Source organism: Ranitomeya variabilis, chromosome 5 (genome assembly GCF_051348905.1).
Source record: "Ranitomeya variabilis isolate aRanVar5 chromosome 5, aRanVar5.hap1, whole genome shotgun sequence".
Taxonomy (NCBI): domain Eukaryota; kingdom Metazoa; phylum Chordata; class Amphibia; order Anura; family Dendrobatidae; genus Ranitomeya; species Ranitomeya variabilis.
In genome coordinates this window covers 643072643-643099849 of record NC_135236.1, presented here as the reverse complement: position 1 = coordinate 643099849, position 27207 = coordinate 643072643, and the positions used below count along the sequence as shown (strand labels likewise).

The 27207-nt window shown below is 41.8% G+C and overlaps 1 protein-coding gene across 2 annotated transcripts in view; it reads left to right on the top strand.

Moving 5' to 3' along the window:
• The window catches only part of MGAT4B (alpha-1,3-mannosyl-glycoprotein 4-beta-N-acetylglucosaminyltransferase B), a 381341-nt gene that overhangs the window by 282477 nt on the left and 71657 nt on the right, over window positions 1-27207 (top strand). For both annotated transcript variants that reach the window (XM_077266297.1, XM_077266298.1), the window contains exon 9: window positions 956-1086. In XM_077266297.1, the coding sequence (XP_077122412.1) occupies window positions 956-1086 (131 nt within the window). The remainder of the gene's footprint in view (window positions 1-955; window positions 1087-27207) is intronic.

The following is a 27207-nucleotide window of genomic DNA, read 5'->3' as shown; positions in this document are numbered from 1 at the left end:
TAAATAAATGCCAAAGTTTCTCCTGCACAACAGTGTTGAGCACAGACAGCATGCGGACTGCACACTGATGCCATCCATGTGATTACTGTGATTTTCACGGACCATGAGAATTTTTTAAAAATGGACATGTCTCTATGATGATTGTGTGGTCACACTGTCTACAGAAAACCATACACATGTGAGCAACCTCCATAGACTGTAATGGGTATGTGAAAATTATGGCTAGAAAACGTACGTGAAAAATGGAGGTCTGAATAAGGCCTAAAGGAGTGTTACTTCTAACTTGGAGCTTAGTGGATATTGTTCTACTAAGTTTAAATATCCAGTAGTCAGAGAGGTGGGGTATTATAGTCACAGAATGAATGAGCAGAGGTGGTCGGAGGGCGGGTTACTGTGCCAGAGTAGGATGACTTTACAGTAAAGCATCTCTCTGCTGCTGTAAAGCCAGTGAGGGGAGGGGCTGCTGCATTAAGGACCACCCCCAAAAATGCAAAAATGGCACAAGACAAAATATTTTAATGCAGATATATTACATTGAAGGAAACAATATTAAATACAAACTCTATACAGTAGTGACTGAATTTTTATTTTCTGAAAGTTACTCTTATGGTAATTTTGTCTGCAGCCACAAATCATAGATTTTCACTGTTCACTTTCCACCTTTCTTTTCTTGTTCGGTCCATGATATAAGGAAACTTCCCGTTGTTAATAGCAGCATGGACATTTACACTTGCTTTTGTTTGCCGACTGTGAACATCTACAATTACATGCACTGTATACTTGTGTCTATCGATCGCTCTCAGACTGTCATTTGATTGATGGTATTTAAGGCTTAATGGCAGCAATCTGCTCAGAAAGCTGCCCCAAAACTTCTCATCCATAGTGGAGATTTTATTTATGAACCTCATTGAAAAAAGAAATCTGAGTAAACACAATTTTCTTTCATTACGTTCAGGAAAGCTCTTCAAGTCTCTGGACCTCAGCCTGATTGTGGAGTTTATCCTCATGTTTTACAAAGACAAGCCTATCGACTGGCTGCTGGACCACATCCTGTGGGTGAAAGTGTGCAATCCAGAGAAGGATGCTGTAAGTAATACCAGACGGTGAGAATCTCCTCTTCGGAGGCAGCCTGTGCACCGTCTGCATTTTAAACTCGACTTGTCATTTATACATAAAACATCACCCCGGCTCGTGAAAGAGAATTTGGAGTGGATTGCGCTAAACAGAAAACCTATTTGGAATTGCATTGGCAAAAATACTTCTTTTTTAATTAAATTATACCCATGATAAACATGTCTGGGAAATATTAGGGTTTTAGTGAAATTAAAAATAATAAAATCAACCTTTCAAATCCCCAAGATTACCCAAGGGCCCATTTCTAATAACTCTCCTTCATGATCCTTACCCGGTATAAATATGATTGCACACGGCCAACATATGAGTCGTTTATTGGCCGATCGCATGTTTTATGTGGTCAAAAGACTAATTACAGTAATTGGGATGTTATCGACAATATGAATGATCATTAATCCCTTTACAGATTGCATGACATGTGACATAGGTGTCCATCTCAGCACCCGTTCCTGCAATGGCTGGGTGCTGGTGGCTTCCTGAGGCTGCAGGTGACCATTGCTGACTTCTTGGTCCTTCCGTGAAGCCAAGCCTGTAGCTGGGCTTCATAGGCGATTGTGGTTTATATTATTTACAACAATACTGAAGTATTTGAACAAAAGACTACTATTGGAGTAGCCACCAACCACCAAAAGATAGAGAAAGAAAATTTCATCGAGACAATATTTAAAAGTTTAAAAAGCATATATACGGTCATTTCATGGTCTAGTATGGAGGAGCAAACCTAGTGGCCAGCGCGGCGCTGTCACACAGTGGGTAAGCTGTGCATTTTGCGTTAATTTTTATATCATGTGGCAATTTTTTAAATTATTTATTTTACTCACTTATATAGCGCCATTAATTCCACAGTGGTTTACATACATCATGATCGCTGTCCCCATTGGGGCTCACAATTTAGTTTCCCTATCAGTATATCTTTGGAGTGTGGGAGAAACCCGGAGGAAACCCATGCAACCACAGGAAGAACTTACAAGGTCCTGCAGATGTTGTCCTTGGTGATCCACCGTATTACGCGTATACATGGGTGTCTCTTGGATGCAATATCACCACTTGCTTATCATAATTCTCATGACTTTTTAGTGTATCTACAACCTGTTACTATTGCACCTGCGCTATATGTCTATTTATGCTTTTCCTGTTGGTGGCACTGTCTATTGATACCCTCCCAGTATATTTGTTCCTCCTTACCAGCCCATGAAATTACCCTATATATGCTTTTTAACTTTTAAATATTGTCTCAATAAAAAAAATATTTTAAATATCTCTTGGTTGTTTGTGGCTACTCCAATAGTGTTTGTAGGAGTTCTCCACCTCATTATTTTATTTCTCTTTACACATAGAGGGAACTTTCAGTTTTCTTGCGTTCCGGACCTCGTTACATGTTATGTGCTACATGAATGTTTTGTTGGTAATATTGAAGCATTGCAGTATGTTATACAAACTCCTGTAAGGGAACTACAAAAATAACTAAAAAGTAATAACAAACAAATAATAAAAACATAAAAGATTGAATCGCCTACCCTTTCTCCAATTTTAAAGATATAAAAAAAAAATATTTTGATGTAGTGACATTTAGATATCTGGTTCATAAAATATAATTTATTAACCCATGTGATCACCTCATGTTCACCAAAAAGGCAATAAAAAAAAACCCCTTGAAATATTTAGGCCACATTCACGCGTTCAGTATTTGGTCAGGATTTTACCGCAGTATTTGTAAGCCAGAACCAGGAGTGGAACAATCAGAGGAAAAGTATAATAAATACAGAAGTGGTGACGTGTTTCTATCACCCACTCCTGGTTTTGGCTTACTGATGTAAAATACTAACAAAATACTGAATGCGTAAATGTGGCCATATACACAAAAATTGTATAAACAAAACGACAGCTCGCCAAACAAAAAAAGCAATCACATAGCTTCATCAATAAATAAAAAAAATGCTAGAAGCCTAAAAATGTAGCAGCTCAAACCGATTCCTTTTTTACAAAGTTTAGAATCAGAACCATTAAAATATAAATATATATATACCATATTTTGCGGTTTATAAGACGCACCCCAAATTTTGAGGAGAAAAATAGGAAAAATAACTTTTTTTGTTAATAAAATGGTGGTGCTTCTTAGAATTCATGTGTCTTATTGCTTACTGGGGGTCGTGGCTGTGGTGGAGCAGGGTCCCAGGGTCACTGCTGGAGGAGGCAAGAGTGGAGCATTGCTGCAGGCTGGGATGAGGAGGTGTTCGGATGGTGTTCAGTGGTGCGGGGGCTCCGCAGACATTTTGTGTAAGCCCAGAGCCCCCGCACTTCCATGGTTTATTATGCGGTGGACTCCAGGAAAATGGCTGCCGGGAGCGGCACATGCACAGATGGAGATCTTGACGCTGAGATCACATCTCTCGAGATCTTGGTTAGTTCTGCGCAGGATCTTAGTGGTTCCCAGCATTTTGCTTTTCTGGACAGAGAGCTCAGATGCTGTTCCTGGGATCTGTTGCATTCATTCTATATATATATATATATATATATATATATATATATATATATATATATATATTTATATATATATATATATATTTTATTTTTTTTTATTTTATTTTTTTTTCTTTAGAAGCCAGGAAAGCAATAGCGTTTTGTTTTTTTTGTACTATTTCTCTGCAATTCGATTCCCCCCCCCCCCATTTTTTCAGTTCATCATATGGTGTCATTTAAAACTATAACTCCACCCATAACCCCCCACAAAAAGCAAGGTCCCATACGACTGTCAGTTTGAGATTAAAAAAAAAAAAAAGGCAAGGGTGAACTAAGGCAATGACAATTCCGTGTATATGGAGCGTATAATAGGATGTGTAATGTGCCAAGGATTTGTAGAACGCGCCTGTATTACACTACCTGTGCTTTTGTGTAGTGTGAAGAAACCTAGACTTTCTTTTTGGGATCACATAATACCACTTAGTAAGGCATTGTGCCTGTAGACATAACCGTTCTCCTGGCCATGGGTATTTGCAGTGGGTGCTCCGGAGTGCATTAGATAAAGTCTCGGCGTTCAGTGACGCGCAGCCACCCGCAGCTCCAGCCGCCCGCAGCTCTCAGCCACAAGTGGGTGAGACGTATAGGAAGGGCTATTAGTGGTGTCAGTGCAACGTCTCGGTGTGTTGACGGGTGATTCATGTTGCTGTGGAAACGGAAAATGTATTTTTGTATGTGAGAATGAAAAAAAATATATATATTTTTTTGCAATCCCCGTTGCTTTTGCAAATTGTGCTGCCTGCTGTAGAGCAAGTGAAGGGAGATGTGGAATAGGCCTTAAATAGTAGAAATAACCAGCCTATTTATGACCCGATAAATGATAATTAAGCTCAGTTCTATATCGCTGACTGCACATCCCACAATCTCGATAGATGTTTTATCTGAATTACCATCAAATAAATCACGATTGCACGTTAAATTTAAAGAGAATCTAAAGCTAATACATGGCGTGAATATATAGTAAAGGCTGCGTGGTGCTGATGTGCATAATGTACTCTCTCTCTCTCTCTCTCTCTCTCTCTCTCTCTCTCTCTCTCTATCTATCTATCTATCTATCTATTTATTTCTTACAGAAAAGCCAGTTACTGCAAATTGCACACTCCAATGTACAAGGGCTGCACTCTCATGGACGAGTGGGATGCTGATAATATACTTTTAACATTTCTTTTTTTTTTCGGCTTTTTATCTACTTTTCTTCCACTGACTGTGTGAGCTGGGCAGCAGCATACTCTTGATACATTTATTTCTTACATCCATAAATTCATATACTGATGTCAGATCTTTTAGAATCGAAGGCAATTTGTACTGATCTCCCAACAATCGACTCTGACTGTTTTTCTTCAGTTGCTTACGTTATTTTTAGGGGCACCAGAATCTCTTGCTTAGACCTTAAGTAATTTCAACCCAAGCTTAAAGGTGATACCCACCGCTTCTTAAATGCTGAATGAAATAGAAGGAGACATGTCCTGCACGTCTCCCAGGTCTTGTGTGACAATTAGTGGCTACTAACGGGCTGCAATGCTCACACCTCTCTCTAGATTCTTCTGAGAGAAGACTGAGCTCTCTAGCCAATCATCAGCCTCTAGCTGCTCATGTGACGTAACCGGGAGACCTGGTGCCGAAACACCGGTAAGGAGGCAAGTACGTACAGTTTTGCTTCAATGGAGGAATACAACATTGAAACTACTTGGACAACCCATTCAAAGTGTAATAGTAACCTACAAATAATTCTTCACCAAATAAATAATGTAAAAGCCCTTAAAGAAGCTGAGTACAAGATCACAGGTAAAGTGTATAAACAAAGTGGCGCTCAAAGATAACCATTACCTTGAGACATGGTGAGACGGTATTGAAGTACTGAGGCAAACCCCAGGAGCGGAGCGCACAAGCACCTCAATGCGCGTTTCACCACACTGGGCTTCATCGGGAGCCTTTTTAGCATGTAATTTTGAAGCCACTTCCAGAGGCTGCCATATCTGTACCCGCTACATCTCTATAATGGAGCCGGGTTAGTTCTATCATGCTATTAGATATGACCATACACATTGGATACCTGTTTCCTGGTATGTGTGCTGGGCATTCTTATTTGGGGACCCTTTCAGAAAGTGACATGTTGGCTGTATAGGGGGCTTCAACTAAGTCTAGCTTTACACCAGACTTGCACGTCCGCCATTAATGGTGCGAGTAAAGACAATTATGTCCTAACCAGCTGGAGGCCTCCTGACCCGATATCAACAACCAGCCTCATAACGGCATTGTGTTCTGATTATCTTTTCTAATTAATCAGCTATTGCTCTCTGGTTTTCTTAAAGGTGTCAGACTGCTCCCATAAACTTCAAATGTGTCCTGGTATTGCAGCATCCGTTTTTCCTGTCCCCTTACCTTGCACTTATTTTCATGTGTATGTAACTTATGGCTGGGAATGTCCACAGCTTGCATTATTTGATCCCCCCCAAAAAAAAAAAAAAAAATAGCGAATGCCATCCCGTGGTATCATGGTGCGGGATCATGCTCATAGTAGCATCAAAATGCACAAGCCATCGCTTACACATATGCAGTTACAATACTGGTGGTATTTCTTTTGCTGTAGACTGTACTCGGCACATTTTCCATGATCAAAAATGACTCCTGCCTTTGCCTTTTATACAGACCTGGGCAAAAGGAATAGGTTTATAAGAAGATTAGTTGGGTCAGATTTTCAATATTTGGCCAACGAAATGCAAGTCCGTGATTGGCGGCCAATCTGCCAGTGTATAACACAGATAACTTTTTTCACAATAAGCCTTTCGTCATAGGGTTTAGTCTTACTCCTTAATCATTGTGTTCCTAATTATTACAGAATATTCACGTCCTCTACAAAATAAAAAAAAAAAAAAAAAGTGTAGTTTCACATTTTGAAAAGTTTAGATATGTCACCAAGCAACATCAAAAGTTTTGATCCCAGTGCGGAGACACCCACCAATCACTAAAATAAAGGGGCAAGGCTCTGAGACTAAAAACTTGCTCAACAGAAAGTCTGAGGGCTTATATCATCAGTCACAAATAACAGCATTGCTTGTCTGAGTGCTTCTGACCCTTTGTATAAAGCAGTTTCTTGAAGTCTCAGCATCCGGACCTCTGCCAATCCAAATTACTGACATATCAGAAGTTTTTGTGCACTAACACATTTTTTATGATCACTTATTTTGTATAAATCACCAATCTTTTAATTGATTATATAATATTTAATAATTTTATTTAGTGGCCTTTGGCTCGATCTTGAGCCATGGTGACTTGATGGATGAGCACTCTGCAGGAAGATTGATCTTATGCAAGCCTAGATAGGACCACCAGGGTCTTATCTGCCATTATCTTGATAGAATCAAACTATCGAGTTATTGGTGTTCTTCTTCACCTTGTTCCTTCTACTTTTCTGACTGTAATGTCCTTCTCCAGTGATTGCTCTCTTTGTATGATGTGTACAAAGTAGGCAAGTCATAGCGTGGTGATCCTTGCTTCAACTAACATGTCTGGCTTGATATGGTCCAAAATTGCCTTGTTTGTCTTCTTGACATCCATAGTATTGATAATATCCTTCTTCAGCACCACATTTCGAAGGCATCAATTTTTCTTTTGTCTTGATTCTTTTTCGTCTATGTTTCGAATCCGTATGTTACCACAGAAAAGACCAAACTATGTCCAAGCCGTTTTTGTTGCCAGTGAAATGCTGCTCATTTTATAGACTTTGTCCAGTGACTTCATTGTTGTTGTGACCATAACTATTCTACTATTGACTTCTGGTGACGTTGAGCTATCATCAATCTGAATAGGTTGAAGTTCCATACAACTTACAGTTTGTCACCTTTCTTTTCAAACATGTCATGGTTGCACCTAGCAGTTATCAATATCTTTGTCTTATTTGTGTTGAGTAGCAGTCTCATGTTCGAGCTTTCCATCTTAACACTCCATGATAGGTCCTTCATTCCATCTACATTTGTTGCTATCAATCTAGTAAGATTGTTGATGATTTGTCCGGCAATTTTGATTCCTTCTTTTTCTGCAAGTCCAGCCTTCCCGAACATGCCTTCTGCATATAAAATGAAGCTATATGATGACCGGATGCAGCTTTGTCTGATGCCTCGCTATGCTTTGAACCATGCCGTGTCACTGTGTTCCACTCGCACTGTTCTTGTAACGATTCCTAATGAGGCTGATCGGATGGTTCAGCACACCCATATCCTTCATCATATTCCAAAGTTTCTGGTGATCAACCGTTGAAGGCTTTGCTGTAGTTGAAGGAAAAATACCGTAGATCTCCTTGTTGCATTTGTTGGACTTTTCCATTATCCATCTGATGTTAGCAAACACAACGCTAGGCTTTTTTTTTTATTATGCTTATTCCTCCGGCATCTTGTTGTCAAATTGAGGCTGTAGCCATCTTTGTAAGCTCTTCAGTAGTATTTTGCTGGCATGAGGTATGAGTGCAATAGTACAATAGTTTCCACAGTCTAGAGCATCTCTTTTTTTCAGAATAGGAATAAACATGGATCTAGTCTAGTCTTTGGGCCATTTACCAGTTGTCTATATCTGTTGATATAATTGTGTGATATCAACTGCTGCCTCAGAAGACTTTATTAGCTCTATTGAAATATTGTTACATGCAGGGGCTTTGTTTGACAGAAGCTTTATCCCATCAAAGACTTTGTCTTTCAGACGGTTCAACTCTATCATTTCCAGTCTGTTTCTTCCCGTATCACTGAGTAGTACTTTTAGAAGTTCTCTGTGTACTCTTTCTATCTTTCCTTGATCTTTTCTGGCTCAGTTAAGGTACCTTCACACTAAACAACTTTCCAACGAGAACGACAACGATCCGTGACGTTGCAGCATCTTGGATAGCGATCTCGTTGTGTTTGACACGCAGCAGCGATCTGGATCCCGCTGTTATATCGCTGGTCGGAGCTAGAAGTCTGGAACTTTATTTGGTCGCTAGATCAGCGTGTATCGTCATGGTTGACAGCAAAAGCAACGATCCACAAAGAAAAACAAAGGCTGACAGCACTCACTGTTCTGGGGCGCCCGTTCCACATCCAGGGAACCGTCCCGGATATTACCAGACCAATCAATGTATAATGAACAGCGCTCCATCCAGGTGTATAAGTCTTCAAAATACGCTTTATTAAGCCATGGTACAGCAGCAACGTTTCGACTACAACTTGGTCTTTGTCAAGCATTGACATTGCTTGACAAAGACCAAGTTGTGGTCGAAACGTTGCTGCTGTACCATGGCTTAATAAAGCGTATTTTGAAGACTTATACACCTGGATGGAGCGCTGTTCATTATACATTGATTAGCAAAAGCAACGATGTCAGCAATGTTTTTACATGGAGCGTGAACGATAAGTGAGTCGCCGTTACGTCACTGGATCGCTCCTGCATCGTTCTGGAGCTGCTGTGTTTGACGTCTCTACAGCGACCTAACAGCGACGCTCCAGCGATCTAGTTTAGGTCGGATCGTTGTCTATATCGCTGGAGCGTCGCTTAGTGTAACGGTACCTTTAGACCAATTTATCAGTATGGTCAAAGAGTGAACAAAAGAGTTGGAGTCAGAGGGAGCACAATCCCACTCCTCACTTAATGGATTTCGACCCCTTGTTGTATGTTTATTTGCTGCAGTTTTTTTATGGTGTCCTGAAAATCATTCCACAATTCATAATCGATAAAGTTCTCTGTCAATAAAAGATGGAGGCGGTAGAGAGGGAGGATGCACTCCTCTGTGTGAAATCTTATGGAAATACATTAGAAATTATTTGAAGGAACTCACATTAAGGATATAATATGCTTCTGCTGTCATATTTAAAGAAAATTGCATTGTAAAGTAGGACAAGCATACAACAATAATTTCTTGTGCATCATCCTGATTTTTTCATTTTTTGCATATCCATCTTTATTCATGTAGTTTTTCCTTATCAAGGGAGACTGAGCAGAGCCACAAATTGTGCAATGTGCAGCCCTCGTCCACTATATGGGATGAACCCCTCACACAGTATGATGTCCTCTTGCACAGTATATCACCACACAGCCACCTTACCCAGTATAATGTCCCCACACTACGACCTTCCACAGTATAATGTCCCCACACAGTCACCTTACACAGTATAATGTCCCCACACTGCGACCTTACACAGTATAATGTCCCCACACTGCGACCTTACACAGTATAATGTCCCCACACAGCCACCTTACACAGTATAATGTCCCCACACAGCCACCTTACACAGTATAATGTCCCCATACTGCGACCTTACACAGTACAATGTCCCCACACTGCGACCTTACACAGTATAATGTCCCCACACTGCCACCTTACACAGCATAATGCCCCCACACAGACCACCTACACAGTATAGTGTCCCCACACAGACCACCTACACAGCATAATGCCCTCACACAGACCACCTACACAGTATAATGTCCCCACACAGACCACCTACACAGTATAATGTCCCCACACTGCCATCTTACACAATATAATGTCCCCACACTGCCACCTTACACAGTATAATGTCCCCACACTGCCACCTTACACAGCATAATGTCCCCACACAGACCACCTACACAGTATAATGTCCCCACACAGACCACCTACACAGTATAATGTCCCCACACAGACCACCTACACAGTATAATGTCCCCACACAGCCACCTTACACAGCATAATGCCCCCACACAGACCACCTACACAGTATAATGTCTCCACACAGACCACCTACACAGTATAATGTCCCCACACAGCCACCTTACACAGTATAATGTCCCCACACAGACCACCTACACAGTATAATGCCCCCACACAGACCACCTACACAGTATAATGTCCCCACACACACCACCTACACAGCATAATGCCCCTACACAGACCACCTACACAGTATAATGTCCCCACACACACCACCTACACAGCATAATGCCCCCACACAGACCACCTACACAGTATAATGTCCCCACACCGCCACCTTACACAGCATAATGCCCCCACACAGACCACCTACACACTATAATGTCCCCACACACCACCTACACACTGTATATTTTCCCCAGTTAGCCCACCTCTACAGTATAATGTTCCCAGACAGACCTGCACACCAGAGGTCTCTTACATAGTATTGTTTCCCCACATAGCCCCTCACGCAGAATGATGTCCTCGCACAGACCCCTTGCACAGTATAATGTTCCCACAGTTTCCCACAATGTAGTGTCAATTAAGAAAAAGTAAAGCTACTCCTGTAACCCTGTCTTCTGAATACTCCGGTCTGCGCTGTGTACTGGGGCATAGGCAGTGCGATGTACTGATGTTATTGTACCTGCTGTCCTCTCTTACGGATCAATGATAGAAGATGGATCTGGCTGCTCACTTTTCCATTATTGTTTTCAATGTTGAGAGTGAGACATTCTGCCGGGGATGGCTGCATGGTGTGGGACAAGACAAAATCCTGGCGAGACTACTGGTGCCATATTGATTGACAGCCAGCTTCCCCAATAAAGCAGCGGAGAGCCAGCTGTCAATCAGCATGACACCAGTAGTCCCACCGTGTCAGGAAGACAAACTGACGCTCTGTTTTACGTTACATCAGCGGAAGTCTGTAATCACTCTGTGCCAGTGGATAACGGCGCTGGGCTCAACAGGCAGGTAGTTGGCAACTATCCGTATGTTGGTGCTTAAAGATCAGGTTTAAAGACCCGGATACCCGGATATCCCCGTTAAAGGCTTTAAACACTTCTGTACAATCCCATATGAATGACTCCCAGACCAGTGACTCTTTCTGAGCCCCATGTCCCAGACAGCCTCATTATATCACTGCTGATCAGCTACTGGCTTCACAAATGCGCCAGAGCGGCAATTTGGGGCCATTCATGACGGGTTTTTCAGGAGCCATCAAATAATTTGAATTGTGGCACAAAATATTCTCTCAGGTTTTAGACAAAGTACATAATCGATCCATACTACTACAATCATCAGTGAAACCATAAATGGGGCCAAGCTTCACACAGTAGTGCAGAAAACATGTTCATATTCTACATGAACGAAAGGAGGAGGTAATACAAGGGGACACCCCCTAAATGGAGGGGAGGGGATTATTTGGGTCAGTAGCGTATGAGGTGCTACCATCAGAAAGGACACCTAGAAAGGAGGTGGTAGGTAGGAGAAGGATGTGTAGGCATACTACAGCCCCCAACTTCACTCAAGGACTTAAGGTTTCCCCGTGATGGATAGTACATTTTTCATCAGTCATAATAATTTAGTCTTTGCTAGAGTTCAAAGAGATCAGTGTTTTATGGCTTCCAACATTGTGATATGGATTGCTTAGCATCCACGAAGGAGATTTTTTTCCCTACTGCGAGAAGTATCATCGATGGACTTATTAGCTCGGACACCCCATGGGATACTTAAGAGATTCTTAAAGGAGAATTCGTAGAAGCACCAATAAAATATCCTTTTGCCCCAAAATGTAGCATGTTTTTTTAAAAATTGTCCATGTGCCCAGTTTGTTTCTTTTATCCTTTTTCTTTCTGAAAAGCCTTTCTGGCTTGCTATGCCCTTACTTGCACTACTATAGCCCTTTGAATTTTTTTTTTTATTAATTAAGTACCGACACTGAGGGAGAGACGTCTGGCTGAAGAAATAACCGGATAATGGAGCAAGGTCTCAGAAGTGTTATTTTAGTGGGATGATGGGCTTTCAAGTGCAGTGAACAAAATGTAAAATTAAAGTCAAATCCACCGTGCTCCAGCGGCCCTGAGGAGACGCGAGGACATGCTCTCTTGGTATGGGTACCGCTTGCTTGCTCCGTTGCCGGTTATCTCCGACCACTCAGGACAGCTCCCCAGAATCCTCCCTGCATTGTACCAACTAATGTTCTATTGTGTGCAGAGAAATGTCATCCTGGGAATAACAAAGGGACATTTGTGGCATGGTGAAGTCATTTCTTAGTAGCTTTTAGATCTCACCATCCACTTTGTCTCCTCTGCTTCTTTTTGTTTAGTTTCTCAGTTTGAATAGACCAAGAAAGTATTGGGTTGAATAAGAGATGATACTGATTGTAGAAGATTGTGACCCCTTTTAAGTGGTCTTAGAAACCGCAGCCTATAAAGCTTCAAGATATATCAAATAACTAGGAGCAGCTTTATTCTCCTGAGATTCCAGTGCTTGAGATGAAAGGGCTAATTCATCATCCGTGATTAGAACTGGTATATTTTCCGTAAATTCTTAGGAATACTTAGACATTTGCTGAGCGTTTTGTTGTTCAGTTATCTCTGGTGATGAAGCATATACCGTTTTATATATAAAATATGTTGTTTGCATCCAAAAATGAAACTTTTCTAAAGTTTGATACAGAATTGAACACATATCATCCAAAGGTTCCAAAAATGTCCTGCTGAGAAATTAAACTACCGGTATGTTGCAAATTTATAAATCTTCAAAATTTCAATTTTTGGCTGTGGATTTTTTTTTTTCTACAAATTTTCCCTATTATAAAGGATTTAAAAGAGAAGTCAGAATGCACAATAAGGCTGGAGCTATAGGATGATTTGACGCTCAGAAGCCATTCTCAGACAAGTCACATGTGACTGCATTGACGTCTTTGGCAAAAGGGATTTGGCAACAGAAAATCCAACAGATTTAGAAACCTAGAAATGTGACATTATGGGAAATCATTAAATGTGATGTCACAATGTGATGCCACAATCTTAAAGTCATATGACACATGTTGCTTTGTAGCCCTGCAGAAAAAGCTAAAAACATGTTGCATATTTTGCTGCAGATTTTTAGCCGCCCTTCTGTGGTCCTCCTCCAGCCGGTGTACACTTGACCTACACCCATAACATGTCGTCAGATCATGAAATCACAGGCTGAACAATCACATCATATAAAACATTGCTGGAGGATAATGAGGACCTTTCACCAAATTGTTTCATGTTGAACTAGTCATGCGAAGTAATAGTGGCTGCAGAGCAGACTAAAACGTTTTGTTGTTTTTTTGCACCTAATGAGTTGACTTTTTTTAAGTTCAGGTTTTGTTATTAAACCATTTTCACTGGGGACGTGTAATTCTCCCTATATGAGTTTCAATCTGATAACGCCCACTTGGACTTCAAGGGGTTCTCTGAGAAATGTAATAAAGTAAATAAAATAATCCACATTTAAGTATTAAATATTTTTCTAAATACCTTTGTTTAGTAAATAAGTGTGTTTTCGCTGGTGCATGCTGTTGGGATTACAAAATGGAAGCTGCCATAAATGAGTGTGAAGCCCGTCCTAGATTTCAGGAGGCATGCAGTAGGGGGGTCTGTGGGAAGGAAGAGATAGAGGCCCTCACTGCTCATTGTCAGTCAGCTAAAGAAAGGTGTTCGTCTTCTCTACTCAGTGTCCCGTCAGGTTGAACAGAGGAATGGGCGTACATGAAGCCTGACAGGACGTCTGACGTGACCTCTGTTTCCAGCAGATGTTCTTCATGCAGCCCCTCCTACTGCGCGTCCTATGAAATCTAGGATGGGCTGCACAATGATATATGGCAGTTGCCATCTTTGAAATCTGGACCGAGTGCACTAGATAAAGCAAACCTTTTTGCTAAATAGAGGTATTTTGAAAAATGTATTAATATTTCAATGTGTATTGTTTATACATTCTCTTACGACATTTCTTGGAGAACCTCTTTAACAAACGTTAACTCATTAGGTGTCAAATACTAATATCTCCCCAATGGATAGGCAAAATTAAGAGGAAAAAAAAAGTTTTATTCCACTCTGCAGCTACTTTTACATCACGGACCCAGTTCAACATGAAACATTTGGTGAAAGGTTCTTTTTAAATGTACATAGGTTGGAAACTGATTGCCGAGTTTGCAAAACCACACGATTTTGTGTGAATTTACCGCTGGCGATTTCTCTGTTGCTTCTTCTAGGTTTGCTGTGGAATCTTTTTGCCCCAGATCCAGGACCTGTGAACGTACCTTATCATCCATACTTTTGACGCACGGTGTGAATTACTCCATTTCTTATTTAACATTACAGTTCACACCCAGCGTGGGCTTAGTCTATAAGTGGAATGTTATACAAATGACTGGATCATTTTCTTACTCTGTTCTAAGCCTAGGATAGAAAGGATGGGACCTTAAGGATTTAGAAGCTGAACTATCGGAGAGCTGTGTGACACGGCACAGAAGCGCCAGGCGTACGGTAGTGTATGTTGATGTGAACCCACTCCTCGTAATCATGAGTAGCGGTGTAGGTGTATACGGCTGTGAATCCGTTCATTCAGCCCATTTCCTTCGTGTCTGGGCACCTTTCCCCATTCATCCTCCTTGCAGCCAATTAAACACGCTTCAGCAGAAGCTATGGCTGGTGTGCTTACAATAAATCCTGCCCCAACCTCTGTATCAGGCTTTAGTTTCTTTCGTTCTCAGTATTTTTCTCCCCGATCATAATGAGCACTTTTAATAATGAAGTGATGCTGGATATCTCATTACTTCCAGCTGCCTATAGCTCGCTCTTTTCACCAAAAATATATGACTTTAATTAGGCAGAGCTAAGACTGCTGCGCTGTCATACTGCCTGCTTTCTGTTAGCAGAAATATTTTACAGAAAATATACCCATCCTGTCTTGGGAAAGTATTTTCTACAACCCTTTGATAGCACTAATTAAAATTCATTTTTGTACTTGTATTTGGCTATTATTTTTATTATCGCCATAGGGGCTTAAAGCATCTCCCCAAAAGGGCTTTTTGTTGTGTTAGTACAAGCCTAATAATCTAGTGTGAACAAAGTTCCTAAATACGCTTTAAAAAAAAAAAATACATTTATCATTATTATGCTTGCTTTTATAGTGGAGCACTCTACAAACATTATCATCCCGGTCACCATCTACATTCCCTATCTGTTTGCTTTTAAAGATAAAGGAAACCCATGCAGACATGGGGAGAACATGCAAACTCTTTGCAGATATTGTCCTTGGCGTGATTTGAACCCAGGATCCCAGTGATGCAAAGCAACAGTGCTAACCACTGAGCCACCCTGCCCAATGCACCATTTTGGTTTTGTGTTCTGTTTCCCTGCCGGGGCATACATCCAAAAACTCCAGCAAAATGGGATCCAAACGCATGCCCATGAGGCCATAGACTGATATGGTGATGGCAGAGCGAATGTGTGCTCTGTCTCATATCATTCTCGGGAGTTTACACCAACAGGAGGTGGACACTCAAAAAAAACAACAAAAAAACCTCTGTTCTCAGTGAAAAAAATGGGTGTCAAAGTTTTATAGAATATTAATAGACCGTACTTAGCTGTTAAATTCAACACTACTGCTCCAGAGCTCCCTGTAATTCTTCCCCTGCAGGAATGAAGCACTGTCTTTCCACATGACCACTGCAGCCAATCACTGATCTTAGTGATAATTGGAAGTGGCCAGTGGTGGTCTGCAGTGCTCACATGCATAAATGGCATGTACGGTAATTAATGCACCTCGGGGAGCATTAGAGCTGCGGTCTGAGACCTGCTGGGTATTTAACAATTTAACAAGAAAGCACTTGTCACGGTGTTACCGCAGCAGAGAGGAGCCAGAAGACCGCAGCGTCTGATTGCTCCTACTCCTGCGCTGAAAAAAGCAGTCCTTCTTTTTGTGTTTATTTCTTTTGGCAGAACAGGGGTTAATCAGCCATGTTGGAAGCTCTGGGAGTCTGAGCTCTCAGCTGAGCTCGGTTAGCCACTCCCATCCTATTTATAATCTGGGTCCTGATTGATACCAATGTCAGTGCTAGCTTATGCTACATGGCTTGGAGGAGAGGTGTTAATATGAGAAGGAGTTTGGAGTAGTTATCTGTGACTCTTGCATGGTTTGTAAGTGTGGTAATTCCATTCCTTCTTCTTACTTTGGTTATTCCCCCATATTTCACTCCCCGGTGCATTGCTCTGTTATTTGTTAGTGAATATTTGTATACTTGGTGTTTTCAGTTTACCCTTGGTTGTGTTGTCTTGTTTATCGGGATGGTGTACTGCTGTGCACAGTAGTGCCCCTCTTCCCTGGGTGGGGGAAGAGAACAGATGGAGGGCTGATTCAGGTGATAAGGCAAAGTGTGGCGGCCCGGGCATCTTCACCTTCAGAAGTATCCCTGGGAAATAGGGCGAGCTAGGGTGCTTCTTAGTGGTAGGCACAGGGAGGAAGCCCCTGGTCCCTGGTCACCTGACAGCTGGGCCATGACAGTACTTTTATTATTTTATCCACTTTCCTTTTTTGGCCATTTTTAATTCTGAAAATCTCCTTTAATTTTAAAGTAGATATTGCACATCTCTATAAAGTTGCCTAGCTATCTTGTATAGTTCAGTCTTTTTGAGCTCCTCACAAAAACCATTCAGTGCATTTTTTATTGGTTCTTCAAAAATGTTGGGTGTCAGAATCCATCTTTGGGGGCTTAGAGTAGGTGTTTGGGCACCTCAGGCCCAGATGCGTTTTATAGGCCGTATTTTACAACATCAAAAGGAGATGTTGGGTTCCTTCTTTCCAACATTTATCTACATTTGAAGTCCATTTCTTTTCTATGTAGTGTTCATCAAAGTAGTAAAAGCTGGAGGCTGTCCAATCACATGAAACTCTTCCCAAGTAGCCAAAAATGAAATATTTACAGGACATATAGTATGTACTGATTGTCATGTTGTGGCACGTGGGGAGGATCCTCAGTGTGAGTCCCCTTCAGTGCTCTATCCTGAGTGTTAATACAAGTTACTACTGTGCCCTCGCCCCTGCCTATTTCTGTCGCCTCCACTTTCTCGGCCCGGGCTCACGAAATCCTGCTGTAAAATTGTGTTTTACTGCCTGGTAATAAGTCTGGGTAATTTTATGTGAATGCAGTTTACAGTCAATAATCCGCAAGGTTCCGCGAGGAGGATTTGTGATGAGAATCTTTCTTTCCATATTACTTCCCTTTGGCATCTCGGATGCAGCGCGGGGTCAGGGGGGTCAGGCTGCTCATTGGATTTTGCATCCTGAGCTCTGCCTTTTCCCCCCAGAGACATCACCATTAAAACTTTTCATATAAATGTCTTCCAGCCTCCCTGCCTAGGGCAAATATTTCCTAGGCATCCGCTGCTCACAGAATGGCTAGAGGCAGGATTAATAATGCTGTCCATGGCTGTTTCTTTCTGATCTCTGTCCCCTACCCACTTGTTTAGGCACAATGTAACTCTGGTGTGGAAGAAAATAGCACACTTGCATTATGTTCTCCAGCCAAAATATAGAAGACCACACAAACCATGGCCAATCCATACTGCTTTAAAATCATGTTTTGCTACCCATTCTGATAGCAACATGATGTAGGGGCAGAGACCCTGATTCCAGTCATGTGTCACTTCGGGGCTGCGTGCTACAGATTTGATAACATCACTCTTTTATCTGCTGCAGATCTACACTGCGTGCAGAATTATTAGGCAAGTTGTATTTTAGAGGATTATTTTATTATTGATCAACAGCTATGTTCTCAATCAACCCAAAAGACTCTCTCTGGAAAATAAAATGCTCACTTAATAGGTAGTAAGTACACTAGCCTCATCAGGTTTAAGAGATTAATTTAAAGCTGTATGCTGAATGTATTGTGAAGTCTCGAGACCAATCTGAGATAAAAAATAAATGCCTCTTGTACATGCAATCTATGAGTTGTGCCTGGCATTGCGGCAAATGCAGAACTAGCCCATAGTGAAAGTAGCTTTATTTAGTCAGAAAATAATTAGAATTTTCTTTGTTACTGCAGGAAGTATTGAAAAGTGTAAAGGTCCTTATTTTCCAATGCATGTAAAGGTCAGAAGAATGTTCTATTCATGTATATCTGCTCCACAGCAGTCTAAGAATACACTTGTGTGTATGTGTGTATGTGTGTGTGTGTGTGTGTGTGTGTTTGTGTGTATATGTATATGTATATATATATATATATATATATATATATATATATATATATATATATATATATATATATATTTATATTTATATTTACACACACAGACACACACTGGGGGAAATATGTATTTGATCCCTTGCTGATTTTGTAAGTTTGCCAACTGACAAAGACATGAACGGTCTAAAATTTTAAGGGAAGGTTAATTTTAACATTGAGAGATACAATATCAAAAATGAAATCCAGGAAATCACATTGTATAAATTATATAAAATTATTTGCATTTTGCAGTGAGAAATAAGTATTTGATCCCTCTGGCAAACAAGACTTAATACTTGGTGGCAAAACCCTTGTTGGCAACCACATCCGTCAGATTTTTTTTGTAATTGATGATGAGGTTTGCGCACATGTCAGGAGGGATGTTGGTCCACTCCTCTTTGCAGATCATCTCTAAATCGTTAAGATTTGCTAATGGTTTTCTTGGTGACTGTGGTCCCAGCTGCCTTGAGATCATTAACAAGTTCCCCCCGTGTAGTTTTAGGCTGATCTCTCATCTTCATCATGATCAAGAATACCCCACGAGGTGAGATTTTGCATGGTGCCCCAGATCGATGTCGATTGACAGTCATTTTGTATTTCTTCCATTTTCTTACTATTGCACCAACAGTTGTCTCCTTCTCACACAGCGTCTTACTTATGGTTTTGTAGCCCATTCCAGCTTTGTGCAGGTCTATGACATCCTTATAAAGCTCTTTGGTATTGCCCAAGTTGTAGAGGTTAGATTCTGACTGATTAATTGAGTCTGTGGACAGGAGTCTTTTATAAAAGTCACTATGTAAGACAGCTGTCTTTAGTGCAGGTAACGAGTTGATTAGGAGCGTCTATCTGGTCTTTAGGAGCCAGAACTCTTAATGGTTGGTAGGTGAGCAAATACTTATTTCTCACTGCAAAATGCAAATAAGTTAATATAATTTATACAATGTGATTTCCTGGATTTTATTTTTTATATTCTATTTCTCAATGTTAAAATTATCCTACCCTTAAGATTATAGACTGTTCATGTCTTTGTTAGTGGGCAAACTTACAAAATCAGCAAGGGATCAAATACTTATTTCACCCACTGTATACACACACACACACACACACACACACAGCTTGGGGAATTTGTTAGATGTGGAATATGACTGCTGTTCCAAAAGAAAGCATAAATGGGGTTTGAAACATGATCTAGACTTCGCGGTGACAGAATTTTACGCTGTGGGTGCTCATTAGCACTTTATACAGCAATGTGCAAAATACTAGCAGTCCAATATGGCTGACCAGATTATTCACTGTTTTTGGTATAAATTGTTACCACATGTCACACAATTTCCCAGTTGGTGCAGTAGATTGTAAGAAAACCAACAGACTCGGCATTCATGATCTGCAGGTTTTTGAGTCGTGTATTAGAATAATTAATTGAAAGGGGAATTGTTCAAAATAGTAGCAGTGTGGAGTCCAATTAGTGAGGTCAATCATTCTGTGAAGAAACAGGTGAGAATCAGGTGGCCCTTATGTAAGGGTGAAGCCAGGACATGTTGTACACGCATTTCTCTTTGAAAGCCTGAGAAATATGGGTCGTTTGAGACTTTGTTCAGAAGAACATTATACTTTGATTAAAAAGTTGATTAGATAGGGTAAAACTGACAGAGAAGTGCAGACAATGATAGACTGTTCAGCTAAAATGATCTCCAATGCTTTACAATGGAAAACCAAACCAGAAAGATGTGGAAGAAAACCAAAGACTACTATTCTAATGGATGGAAGAATAGCCAGAATGGCAGCGGCTCAGCCGATGATCATCTCCAGGATGATCGGAGACAGTCTCAAGATACCTGTGAGGACTGTGACAGATAGAAGACAACTGTGTGACGCTAATCTCTTACCAAGAAATCCCCGTAAAGTCCCACTGATAAAAAAGACATTACTGTGCCAAAGAACACATCAACTGGCCTAAAGAGAAATGGAGAAACATTTTGTGGACTGGTGAAAGTAAAATTGTTCTTTTTGGGTCCAAGGGCTGCAGACAGTTCGTCAGACGACCCCCAAACTCTGCATTCAAGTCACAGTACACTCTGAAGACCGTGACGCATGGTGGTGCAAACATCATGATATGGGAAGGTTTCTCTTACTATGGTGGCGGACCTATTTACCGCATACCGGGGATCATGGACCAGTTTGCATATGTTAAAATACTTGAAGAGGTCATGTTGCCTTAAGGCCCCGTCTCACATAGCGAGATCGCTAGCGAGATCGCTGCTGAGTCACAAGTTTTGTGACGCAACAGCGACCTCCATAGCGATCTCGCTATGTGTGACACGTACCAGCGATCAGGCCCCTGCTGCGAGATCGCTGGTCGTGTCAGAATGGCCTGGACCTTTTTTTGGTCGTTGAGGCCCCGCTGACATTGCTGAATCGGTGTGTGTGACACCGATCCAGCGATGTCTTCACTGGTAACCAGGGTAAACATCGGGTTACTAAGCGCAGGGCCGCGCTTAGTAACCCGATGTTTACCCTGGTTACCAAAAAAAACAAACACTACATACTCGCCTTTCGGTGTCCAGGTCCCTTGCCGTCTGCTTCCTGCTCTCACTGACTCCCGGCCGTACAGTGAGAAGTGAGAGCGCAGCAGTGACGTCACCGCTGCGCTCTGCTCTCACAGTACGGCGGCTCAGTCAGAGCAGGAAGCAGACGGCAAGGGACCTGGACACCGAAAGGCGAGTATGTAGTGTTTGTTTTTTTTGGTAACCAGGGTAAACATCGGGTTACTAAGCGCGGCCCTGCGCTTAGTAACCCGATGTTTACCCTGGTTACCCGGGTGCTGCAGGGGGACTTCGGCATCGTTGAAGACAGTTTCAACGATGCCGAAGTCGTTCCCCTGATCGTTGGTCGCTGGGGAGAGCGGTCTGTGTGACAGCTCCCCAGCGACCACACAGCGACTTACCAACGATCACGGCCAGGTCGTATCGCTGGTCGTGATCGTTGGTAAATCGCTTAGTGAGACGGGGCCTTTACTCTGAAGAGGATATCCCCTTGAAATGGGTGTTTCAACAAGACAATGACTCTAACCACACCAGTAAACAAGCTTAAAATATTGGTTCCAGTCCAACAAAATTGAGGTTATGTAGTGGCCAGCCCAATCCCCGGACCTTAATCCGATAGAACACTTGCGGGGTGACATTATATGCTGTGTCTGAGGCAAAGCCAACAAATGCCAAAAATTGTGGGATGTCGTCCAAGCATCCTGGGCTGGAATAACAGGTGACAGACGTTGGGTGACTCTATGCAACATAGATGTGAAGCACATCTGAAAAACTGAGGGTAACAACTACATATTAGGTTAGTGATTCACAGGAATGCTAAACCCACAAAAATACTTCATATTGTGACTTTGTAAAGACAAATGCAGACACTGCTATTTTTTTGAACAGCCCAATGTTCATTTTTTGTTTTCTGTAAAAAAGAAAAAAAACAAACATTTGTCTTCATGTTTTGAATTAGAAAACAGCGTGCAATGTTCCCAATGCTGGAAATAAAAACTAGTATAACGATTTTGTGATTAACTCATGCTTGTGAACACACGACTATTATTTTGAACACTACTGTATATAACGTAGAATAATAAAATATGTAGAAACACTGCAGTAGGTAAGTAAATGGGTAACACATATAAAACACTTGGGGTGCTTAGATGATCAGTGTGGATGCTATCAGGCCGTGCCGCTGTCATATGGGGCTGAAGGGTGGTGGCTGTAGGTTATATGGGAAAAACTGGTGACAGGTTCCCTTTAAAAAAAAAAAAAAAAGGTAAGTCATCCTTCGCTATGTGCCAGCAGGCCTCAAAATAAGTGGGACTGAGCAGGATCTGTGCCTGAATGTGTTTAACACCTTGCTGTGAAAATCTGGATATATGAGGTGCACAGCCCAACAGAGGGCCGCCACATCCCCAAATATACTGCATACAAAAAGCTGAAGTAAAGCCAAACACAAGGGCCAGCACACATGTTAGTATGTGTAATAGTGCACGTTCACACTATGGCCATTAACAGAAAAAAATATAGATAAATACTGTGTGTAGAAAAACTGCAATAAGTAAATACTCTGGTTCTTCTTCAGACCATATAAATCTCATCAGCACTAGCAGGAAAGTCGATGATGAATGTTTTTCCTGACCCAAAATACCACACAATCCTTCCTACAACCAGAAGGGACTCCATAGACTCAAAATGATACTTGGATGTATCTCTGAGTTACATAGAATCCTAATACCTGGTCTGGTGCAGACTAATGTACACCGCTTCTTTTGCGGGGCTCAGATGTTAGCCCCGATGGAGCCACTGAACGGGTGTCTGAGCGCAGTGTGATAGCAGCCTGCTTCATCGTCCTGCGATATGATGTGGTCGTGGGAAATGTTTGAGGGCTCATTCAGAAGTCCGTGCAAAGTGGTCTGATCTCAGACATCAGGGCATGGTCTGGCCGCTTGTCTGCTGACACCTCCATGTATTCCTATGAGGCTGTCACACTCAGATTGGGAGAGCCGCGGCCAGTCTGTGCATTGCTTTCCAAGATCGGACCAATTTGCACGGATGTCTGCATGACCCCTTAGTGCACACTCTGTCTCCTCTGGATGTCAGGTCATAGAATGGACCTCAAGGGTCATCGTGTCCAGCCCCCTGCTCAATGCAGGCTATATGGCCATTTCCATATAGTCTTTGATCTCCCCATATTTCCCTGCCTATCAGAACTGTGCTAACACAAACACTGTCTGACAATGGGGTCCATCACCTTCTGTAAGGTTTCTTTTATGTTGATGGGATGTACAGCGATATTCTTTTTATCAAATCTGAATATGATTGTGGCATTAGAGCGAGCTATAGTTGCCTGAAGATAATAAAGCAGACAGAGCAGCTTGTTAATGGGAGGTAGTGGTGGTGCTGGGGGGTTAAACTCACATTGCCCTATTGTAATATTACTGATAATTGGACTATGCATTGACCGCTTCTGACCTGTAAGGGGTTAAACACACACTAATTTCCGTGCCCAGGCATCTTTCATAATGCAACCAGATTTGCAGATAATTAACGCTGCATGAAAGATTACTGTTCGCTCCCTCCAGCGGTGTTTGGATGTTGGTTTGTTAATATTGCATTCATTTTGGAACTTAATAAACAGACCACTAAATGACTTTTAATGTTATCAGCTTATCTGTAAAGTCCCGGAGCTGCTCTTCCTGCAAGTGAATAAAGCACAAATTAATCACTGCACTTTTATGGTCAGTACATTTTTCTGCTGTTTATTGTGGTGTCATTTGCCAAGTTTGTGGTCAGCGCTTAACAAACGGGGTTAATGCGGAGCCCTCCTCAAGGCAACAATATACTGTATCTATAGCAAGACTAGCCACATGATTATTATTTATTATTATAGCACCATTTATTCCATGGCGTTTACATGTGAAGAGGGGTATACATAATAAAAAGAAATACAATAATCTTGAACAAAACAAGTCACCGACTGGTACAGGAGGAGAGAGGACCCTGCCCGCGAGGGCTCACAACCTACAAGGGATGGGTGAGGATACAGTAGGTGAGGGTAGAGCTGGTCGTGCAGTGGTATAGTGGAATGAGGGTTACTGCAGGTTGTAGGCTTGTGGGAAGAGGTAGGTCATCGGGTTCCTTTTGAAGGTTTCCACGGTAGGCGAGAGTCTGATATGTTGGGATAGAGCGTTCCAGAGTAAGGGGGGTGCACGGGAGAAACCTTGTATGCAACTGTGGGAAGAGGAGATTGTTTAGATCACAGGTTGCGTGCAGGTCAGTAACGGAAGACTAGGTCACAGATGTATGGAGGAGATGGGTTGTGGATGACTTTGTATGCCAAGGTTAAGGTTTTGAGTCCCTGGGCAATAGGGAGCCAGTGAAGAGATTGACAGAGAGGAGAGGCCAGGGAATAGCGGGGAGGGATAGGTTGATTAGTCAAGCAACATAATTTAGGATAGATTGGAGGGGTGCAAAAGTGTTAGAGGGGAGGCTGCAGTAGTCGAGGCGGGAGATGATGAGGGCATGCACTAGTGTATTTGCAGAGTTTTGGTTGAGGAATGTGTGGATACAGGAGATATTTTTGAGTTGGAGTCGGCAGGAAGTGGAAAGGGCTTGGAAGTGGGAGAGAAAGTGGTAAGCCATTTACTTTAATGGATAGATCTGTTAAATGGGTTGAGAGAGATGGTGGAAAGATGATGATTTCTGTTTTAGCCATGTTAAGTTTTAGAAATCTAGCAGAGCAGAAAGATGAAAAAAGGACTGACATTATGAGATTCTGGTAAGTAAGGAGGTGATATCAGGTAAAGAAAGGTAGATCTGTGTGTCACCAGCATAGAGGTGATATTGAAAGCCGTGGGACTCTATGAACTGTCCCAGGCCGAAGATGTAGGTGGAGAGAAGTAGGGGACCTAGGTCTGAACCTTGGGGGACACCGACAGACAGGGGGTGAGATGAGGAGGTGGTGTGTGAGTGGAAGACATTGAATGTCTGGTTTTTTGATGAGGAGATCCAAGATAAGGCCGAGTCTGTGATGCCAAGAGATGAGAGAATCTGTAGTAAGAAGGTGAAGGCTGATGACAGATCCAGTTAGTAGGTCATTAGTGACTTTAGTCAGGGCAGTTTCAGAGGAATGGTGCAGTCGAAGAGGGAGCGGAATGAGAGGTGGTAGGAACGTGGAGAGGTGGAACATGTTGTTCCAGTAGTTTTGAGGCATAGGACAGAAGTGATACGGGGCAATAGCTAGACAGCGAGGATGTGTTAAGGGCGTGCCTTTTGAAGATGGATGTGAAATGAGGAATGTTTGAAGCATGAGGGGAAGACACCAGTTATTAGTGACAGGGTGAAGAGGTGGATTAGGGTTGGGATGAAGATTGTGGTGAGGTTTGGCATGAGGTGGGATGGGATCGGGTCAAGTTCACTTGTGGTGAGGTGTGATTTGGATAGTAAATAGGAAAGTTGATCTTCTGTAATGGTGGCAAAGCTGGTTTTGGAGAAGGAGGCCTGAGTAGTTATGAAGAGGGGCTGTGAGGATATTCCATGATTAAAGGGGTATTCCAGCCATATCCAGTCTCCACTTGGGAACTCCACTGGTTATTAGGATGAAGGAAAGCATTGTGGCAACTTTAACATTTTTACCTGCACAACATAATTTAAGTACTGTAATGCTAGCGCATCTCCAACTCTGGTGGTCTCTGCAGACACACACTCTTGATTTTGTGTGTGCTATTTAATATTGTATTCATTATGCAGTTTTCCTGTTTTGTATAATCATTGTTCTGATCAGTGGGGTGATGGATCTATATATGCATACATACATGTTACTTTAATATGATTGGCGGAACATCCGCCTATACACTATGTTCCAAATTATTATGCAAATGACATTTTTCTCTGATTTTCCTAAATGGTCAGTGCAAATGACAGTCAGTCTAATAAAAGTCATCACCCGTTAGATTATAGATCGAATTTTATTGGAGAAACCTCCCAATGATAACAGTATAATCTCCAAAATGAATAAAAACTCAAAATGCACTGTTCCAAATTATTAGGCACAGTAGTATTTCTAAACATTTGATGTTTTAAAGAACTGAAAATGCTCATTTGTGGAATTTGCAGCATTAGGAGGTCACATTCACTGAACAAAAAAGCTATTTAACTCCAAAACATCCTAACAGGCCAAGTTACATGTTAGCATAGGAGCCCTTCATTGATATCACCTTCACAATTCTTTCATCCATTGAACTTGTGAGTTTATGGAGAGCCTCTGCTTGTATTTCTTTGCATGAAGTCAGAATAGCCTCCCAGAACTGCTGTTTTGATGTGAACTGCCTCCCACCCTCATAGATCTTTTGTTTGATGATACTCCAAAGGTTCTCTATAGGGTTGAGGTCAGGGGAAGATGGTGGCCACACCAGGAGTTTATCTCCTTTTATGCCCATAGCAGCCAATTACTCAGAGGTATTCATTGTCATGCATGAAGATGATTTTGTTCCTGAAGGCACGTTTCTGCTTTTTAGACCATGGAAGAAAGTTGTCAGTCAGAAACCCTATTTACTTTGCTGAGGTCATTTTCACACCTTCAGGAACCTTAAAGGGCTCTACCAGCTGGTTCCCCATGATTCCAGCCCAAAACATGACTCCTCCACCTCCTTGCTGATGTCGCAGCCTTGTTGGGACATGGTGGCCATCCACCAACCATCCACTACTCCATCCATCTGGACCGTCCAGGGTTGCTCGACACTCATCAGTAAACAAGACTGTTTGAAAATTAGTCTTCATGTATGTCTGGGCCCACTGCAACCGTTTCTGCTTGTGAACACTGTTTAGGAGAGGCCGAATAGTAGGTTTATGCACCACAGCAAGCCTTTGAAGGATCCTACACCTTGAGGTTCGAGGGACTCCAGACGCACCAGCAGCTTCAAATAACTGTTTGCTGCTTTGTATTGGTATTTTGGCAGCTGCTCTCTTAATCCAATGAATTTGTCTGGCAGAAAACTTCCTCATTATGCCTTTATTTGCATGAACTCTGTCTGTGCTCTGTTTCAGTCACAAATCTCATCAGAGTTAGA